Source organism: Thamnophis elegans, chromosome 3, assembly GCF_009769535.1.
Source record: "Thamnophis elegans isolate rThaEle1 chromosome 3, rThaEle1.pri, whole genome shotgun sequence".
Taxonomy (NCBI): domain Eukaryota; kingdom Metazoa; phylum Chordata; class Lepidosauria; order Squamata; family Colubridae; genus Thamnophis; species Thamnophis elegans.
The window spans coordinates 114,584,419-114,591,833 of record NC_045543.1 but is presented as its reverse complement, the minus strand read 5'-3'; the positions used below and the strand labels follow the sequence as shown (position 1 = coordinate 114,591,833).

General features: G+C 40.9%; 1 protein-coding gene across 1 annotated transcript; it reads right to left on the bottom strand.

The window, feature by feature from the left end:
• Positions 1–715: 715 nt before the first annotated feature.
• Positions 716–5,042, bottom strand: LOC116505425. The gene is made up of 2 exons (XM_032212653.1): positions 3,102–5,042; positions 716–1,015 (listed from the first exon to the last, which is right to left on the bottom strand). Exons 1-2 carry the CDS (start codon positions 4,548–4,550, stop codon positions 983–985), a joined length of 1,482 nt encoding a protein of 493 aa, XP_032068544.1. The 5' UTR covers positions 4,551–5,042; the 3' UTR covers positions 716–982.
• Positions 5,043–7,415: the final 2,373 nt, after the last annotated feature.

Sequence of the window (7,415 nt, the reverse complement as noted above, 5' to 3'; positions counted from 1 at the left end):
TCATCAAAACATGGGTAGGCTTCTACCCATCCTGTCAAATGATCTATAATAACTAACAAATATTTATATCTTCCCACTTGTGGCATTTCGGTGAAGTCTATTTGTATATTTTGGAAAGGATAGAGCGCTAAAGGCCTCCCTCCCTTTTGTTTTTCCCTTAATTGATTTCTATTTACCCTTTGACAAATTATACATTTTTGAGTTACTTGTTGTGCTGCCGTATAGACTTTTACTCCTGCATATTTTTTTAATACTTCATCAATCAAGGCTTGAGTTCCCCAATGACTCCCCTCGTGTAGTCTTTCAAAGATTTGTCTCATGAGGGGGTAATTGAGAATTTGTCTCCCATCTGGTAACCACCATTTCCCATCTTCATCTTTCGTTCCCCCCATCTGTTTAATTTTGTTTTCCTCTTTCTCATTAAAAATTGGTATCTCCTTCATTTCAAATACATGGGGAATCATAATTTTAATTTGTTCAATAACTTCATTCATACCAGCTTCCTTAGCTTCCTGGTCTGCCAACCTGTTTCCCTTCTTCTCAACCTCATCTCCCTTTTGGTGTGCTCTCAAATGCACTACAGCAATTCTATGGGGCAGGGCAAGGGCTGATAACACCTTCTCGATTAATTGCTGGTGGATCAGGTCCTTTCCCTGACTTGTCACATATCCCCTTTCCCTCCAAATCTTCCCAAAGGTCTGCACCACTCCAAACACATATTTAGAGTCGGTGTAAATCGTTAAATTTGATTTTTCCCCCAATATGAGAGCTCTTTTCAAGGCATACAATTCGGCTGCCTGTGCAGACCAATGGTTTGGCAATCTCCCCCCTTCTAGAAGAGCCCATGTGCCCTCCTGGATTATAGCGTATCCATTTTGTCTTTTCCCTTCTACCACTCGTGAAGAACCATCAATGTACCATCTTTCTCCTTTTTCCAAAGGGGTATCCTGTAAATCTGGCCTGATTTTTGTTTCTAAATCTACTATTTCACTACACCAGTGTTCAATTTCTTCACTTTCAGATGAACTGGTTTTATTGAGGAATTGGGCTGGATTCAATGCTGAGTCAGTTGTCAGGACTAAGTCAGCATGATCCAGTAACATCCCCTCATATTTTAGCAACCTTGAATCAGTCAACCACCTCCCAGCTTTTTGTTTCAACAATGTTCTCACTTGATGTGGGCTGCTTACAATTAGCGCCCCTCCCATTGTGATTTTCTCACTCTTCTTTACTAATAACGCTACTGCTGCTATGGCTTGAATACATGTGGGCCATCCTTGAGCTACAGGGTCAAGGTTTTCGGACAAATATGCTACTGGTTTCTTTTGCCCTGCCCAACTTTGTGTCAAAATCCCCAGGGCTGTCCCTCCTTCCACTGACGCAAAAAGGTGAAATGGTTTCTCTAAATTGGGAAGACTTAAGACTGGGGCACTGACTAACAAGTGCTTAAGTCTCTGAAAGTCCTCATCCAACCTCTTGGTCCACCCAATTTTAAATGGTTTTGTTTGAGTTAACTGTTCATATAATCCTTTGGTCCATTTGGCATAATCTTCTATCCATAACCTACAATATCCAATTAATCCTAAAAACTTTCTCAACTCTTTTTGCGTTTTAGGCTTTGGTTGTTCTATAATCCCTTGAATTCTTTCAGCACTGATCTTTCTTGAGCCCTGACTAATTAAATGTCCCAAATATTTTACTTCTGGTTCTACAAACTGAAGTTTCCCTTTACTTACTCTCAGACCCTGTTGGGCCAAAAAATTCAATAAAGCCACTGTTCCTTCCTCGGTATCTATTTTCTTCTTGCCTGACACTAAAAGATCATCTACATATTGGATCATGTTTATTCCTTTTGGTAACTTAAACTTTTCTAAGGTCTGTTCTAATACTTGTCCAAACAAATTTGGAGATTCTGTAAACCCTTGAGGCAACACTGTCCATTGATACTGCTGTTTCCTCCCAGTGAAAGGGTTCTCCCATTCGAATGCAAATAGAGCCCTACTGTCTTTGTCTAAAGGACAGGACCAAAAAGCATCTTTTAAATCTATTACACTAAACCAGCGGTGTTCTACAGGTATTTTGCTCAAGATAGTATAGGGATTTGGGACCACCGGATGTCTGGTTTCTACTATTTTATTTAAAAGTCTCAGGTCCTGCACCATCCTGTAAGTACCATCTGGTTTTCTCACAGGCAATATAGGGGTATTGTAAGGTGACATAGTTCCTTCTAATAATCCGTCGTTTATTAGTTGGTCTATCACTGGTTGAAGACCTTTTCTTCCTTCCATCGGAATATTATACTGTCTTTGGCTTACTACCTCACTATTGGGTTTCAATTTTATCTTTAGAGGCTCTATCTCTAACCCGCCCCTATTTCCCGGTTGCACCCACACTAAAGGGTCGATCTTTTGTTCTTTATCTTCTGTTAGAACATAAACTGTTTCACTTTTGTCAAAGCTTATTGTAATTCCCAAGGCAGACATCAGGTCTCTTCCCATGATGTTAATTCCTGCTTCAGGCACATACAATAATTTTAGAGTCCGGATCTCATTTTTCCCATATCTTATTTTCACTGGTTCTAACTGCTTCACATTAAAAGCTTCCCCCTTTACCCCACTAACTTTTATTTTTGCTTGATCATCAATTTTTCCCTCCTTTGGCATCACACACATAGAGGTGCGAGATGCTCCAGTGTCCACTAAGAAGGTATATTCCTGGGTTCCCACCTCCAAATTTATCAAGGGCTCCCGGCGGGAACTCCTAATGAAGGGCCCCTGACTTCCCTAATATATATCTTCATCTTCCTCCATCAATCGGTTAATTTGCTCCTCTCCGGCCAGAGTGGGACATTCTCTCTTAAAATGTCCTGTCTTGCCACAATGGAAGCAAGTTCCTCTTTCTCCCATTGTTCCCCTTCTCATCATTCCTCGGTTAACTCCGCCTCTGCCTCTCATTCCGAGCTTCCCTCTAAGTCCGGTATCGTCTCTCCCTCGTCCGTGTGGCACCCAGCCCCGCCCCCTTCCTTGCTCGGGCTGTGTTTGCATAGCCCCCCTTACTGCTATAGCCATCATTCGACTTGTCCTCTGTCCGTCCCTTTTTACTTTTTCCTCTTCCCTATTCACATATATTTTCTGCGCTTCCTTTAACAAAACTTCTAAAGATTCTGTAGCCCAATTCTCTCTCTTTTGTAATTTCCTTGCAATGTCTGGCCATGCTTTAGTTACAAATTGAATTTTAACTATCTGTACATTTAGGGCATCGTCAGGATCCGCCCCCGCATACTTTCGCATTCCGTCCTTGAGACGTTGCAAAAATGTAGCTGGTGCTTCTTCCTTTCCCTGCTCTATATCCATGGCTTTAGCCATGTTCTGAGTTCTTGGTATTGCTTCCCTCATCCCCTTTATAATTATTGATCTTAAATCTTGCATGTTTCTTCTCCCCTCTGCTTCATTATTATTCCAATTTGGCTTTACCAGGGGATATTTAGTATCTCCTCTATCTTGATTCCCTCCCGCCACCACAGGGTTTTCTCTTTCCCACACTGCCATGGCGGCTACTCTGATTAAATTTCTCTCTTCGGGGCTAAACAAAATACCCATTATATTTTGTATTTCTTCCCAAGTATATATGTTAGGTCCTAATAGGGAATCCAATTGATCGCTAGCTGTTAATGGATCCTCAATGAAGTTTTTCATTTCCTTTTTAAATGCCCGAACCTCCGTTGCCCTTAGCGGTTCGTGTACATATGTTATAATTGGGGCCCCTTGGGCATTTACTCCATTCGGGGTCTCTCTTAGAGGAAATTGCTTAACCTGTTCCTCTTCACCCAATTGGTTTATTAAATTCTTCCTTGCACTATCCAATTTGTCCTTTGAACATCCTGTTTTCTCATCAACCCCCGGAGAGTATGGCATTAAGGACGGGATGGGGGGTGTGTGACAATTAGGAGTCCAAACTGGGTTCTCCCCTCCCTGTGGACTTAATACGGGCATCGGAGAACCAGGCCACTGCCCTGGGGTAAATTGGCTTATCCCTCCCTGCATTCCAGGATATAATGGGGGAGTTACTGCATTAGCCGGGTGTGGGGGATTTTGGATATGAACTGGATTATACGGAGGAGGGATATTTTTCAACAAATCCCTTTTTGGGGCTTCTTCCTCTTCTTCCTGCTCTCCGGGCTTCACCATCAGAATACGTTCTGATGGCCAAAGGTCCGGGTTCCAGAGCAGAGCATAATCTAACTCATTGTCCAAATGTTTACACTTTTTCTGTTTCACATAATCATATAGATTACGGCATTTAAAGAAATTCATAGAGCCGTCCCGCGGCCACTCAACATTATCATCTTGCCACCAAATAAAACAGCATAAATTTACCATATTTTCTTTAGTCAATCCTAATCTTAAAATTTCCCGATTATAAGGTGGGGACCCCCATCCAGCCAGCATTTGGCCCAATGGGCCATTCGGGTCAATTTTAAGCTTAGGATTCTTTCTAATTTTCTTTACACACTGTGTTCCTTTCTCAGCTGAACTTGTATTTCCCCCCATCTCTTATATGGGTAGGTAGCCCTCCCTTAAGTGTGTGCTTCTGTGTCCCTCCCAGCAGCTCTTTTCAATTCCACACATCACCGTCTCCGGATATTCACAATATCCCCATCACTCACTCCGTCCTCAAAAGGACTTATACCCAGCCCCGCTGCCAGTTCTCACATTCACACACTCCCTGACCGCCCTGGGTCTTGTGCTCTGGTGTTTTCAAAACCAGTACTCACCAGGGTCCGCGCGCAGGAGTTATCCGGTCTGTCTTCAGGCTTTTTCTTATTTTATTCACTCCCCTCCTACTGTTCGTCTATGACACAATTTTTACGGGCTTCCAAAAGCTACGTAGTCCTCTGGGTGGTTCCCCTCCTCTCAAAAAAGGAAAGGGGTGCACCTGAGGGGGACCCCTCAGAGCCCCAACGCAGATTGGATCCCGGACACGAGCCCCCAATTTGTTTGCAGAATTTAAAAGAATTCTGGAGACGAGGTTCGGAGTAGAGTAATAAAATTCTCTTTATTATCAAAAATCAAAGCTAATTTGAAAACGGTTTGCAAAGCGTTGGTGGGTCTCACCCTGACTTCACCTGAGTCACAAAGGAGAGCCACACCCACAATGAAAGTGAGACAGCAGTTATACCCTCCCTAACTCCTCCTACTCCCATATCAGCTAGCCTGATCGGGGCGGTCACAAACCAGTCAGCGACAGTAACGCCCTAACTATTACCTTATATAGAATTATGACATTTAACCAATCAACTTCTAACATTGTTTTTCTTTAACCAATTAAATGATTATACAGTTCTCTTCTAAAACTCTCTCTCTTGGCTCCCTCTAGTGTTCATACAAAATATTAACTCTTTTTCAATTTCATTCCATCAGGAGGAATCCACTAATTGCCTTCTTCAAAGTATCACACATTCAATCAGTAAAGGGCAATATTTTGTCTCCTTCCTGTAGCAGTTGTAGGCATTAGGCATGAATGTAGAAAAGTGTACACTGTGCCTACTTCCTGTTCAAGGTCTGCTGGCCTGACTATCTCACTGTACCCTCACACAGAAATACAGATTTAGATACAACAGAAGTATCTTCACAAATCCATTATCTCTGTTTCAAACTTTTATTGATTTATATTAGAAAAGCCATCCACATTTCTTTTCTTGTTGTTCACAAATGCGAGTTAGCATTTTCTAGGCTTAGTTTCCCATTCTCAGTTCAATGCTGAGCCCACTTCTCTCCATAAAATATTATCCCCTTCATTCAGCTTCTGTATCCCATTATTCTTTTCTTGCAGCAAAGCTTACTTTGGTTAGGATTCCTGGATTTTTTTTCCCCATGGAGACCATGAATCCCTAGTCCAGTGTTTCTCAACCTTGGCAACTTGAAGATGTCTGGACTTCAACTCCCAGAATTTCCCAGCCAGCGAATGTGAATGCTGGCTGGGGAATTCTGGGAGTTGAAGTCCAGACATCTTCAAGTTGCCAAGGTTGAGAAACACTGCCCTAGTCAAATCCCAACCAGCCACCTAAGTCTAAGAATGTTTTAATTTCACAGTCTAGGATAGAAAGGGGAGAATAAGCTCATTATTTTTATGTTATACTGTACACTTAATACCGTACATTAACTGCATTGTATCAACAAACTTCAGGACCCCCCAATAGAGTGGAGTTTATTAGTTGGTTATATGATGGTTAATTGACACACACTCTATATACTTGCTGCCAGTTTTGTCTTTTTTATTTTTACATCTTTTTATTTAAAGTTGTCATTTTATGGTTTCTCTGAATTTGGTTTTTGTGTATTTTTATTATGTATGCTGGCCAGAGTGACTGTAAGTGAGATGGGCAACTGTCAGCTGTCACCTTATGCTTCCTACGCTTTGCTGTTACGCAGTAACGGGCTGCCATGAACTATGGAGAGGGGGTATGAGGAGGAGGATACTTGGGAAATCAAAAGTAGAAACTGTACCTGCTCGAGATGCTGCCCCAAGGTCATCAAGCTGGAAGAAGGAGGGAGCTGCATACCATATTATGCTTGGACTGACCATACAAGTTGAAAACAACTTGCATGGACTTGATTGGTTACAGTGAGGTGGGCAGCAAGGAACAGTTGGTGGGGGGAAGTAGAACTTAGGGATTTTGGTACACAATTCTCAGTTCTGGCTATACAATACTGCAGTAAACTTGATCCCTAATAAAATGATACCTTTCTCAACAAATGGAGCCAAGAATCCTTTCTATTTAGAGATTTAAATTATGACCAGTCTGATAGGAAACTTTACAGATATGATAAACAATCAAACAATTTCCAGAATCGGTAACATCTTGGGATTCAGGGTAAAGTTTATTAAATCATTGGCATAGGAATATTTATAGATAATATGGAAACCTCTTGCCAAGAATAATGCAGTGCATTAAAAATTATACTGCTTTTGAGCAGTCCAGAAACTTCAACTGGTTTGTCTCCTTACTTGCATGGATAACTAAAGATACTCTTTTCAATTTTTCTCTTTCTAGAAAAGCTTATTAGTTTCAGCTGAAGCTTTCAAATGAAAGTTTTGGATAAACTTTTGCTTCTCTTGAGTAGTTAGTTTATCCATTTTTGTTTCAGTAATTTTTATTACTAAATTTTATTTAAAAATGTAGCAATAATAAAAGATGAATGAAAGGAAAGAAAAATAAATAAAAGAGAAGAATAAGTAAAAGATAGAAAGTGCAAAAACTAAAGAAAGGAAATGGGGGGGAAAGAAATAAAAAGAACAATATTTAAAGAAGTGACTTCCGTTTTTCACAGCAGATATAAACAATCTTTTTCTTGCCCTTTTAAAATTATTCTTCACTTTTTTCTATTCCCCAACAATTTTCAATCACCAAATCC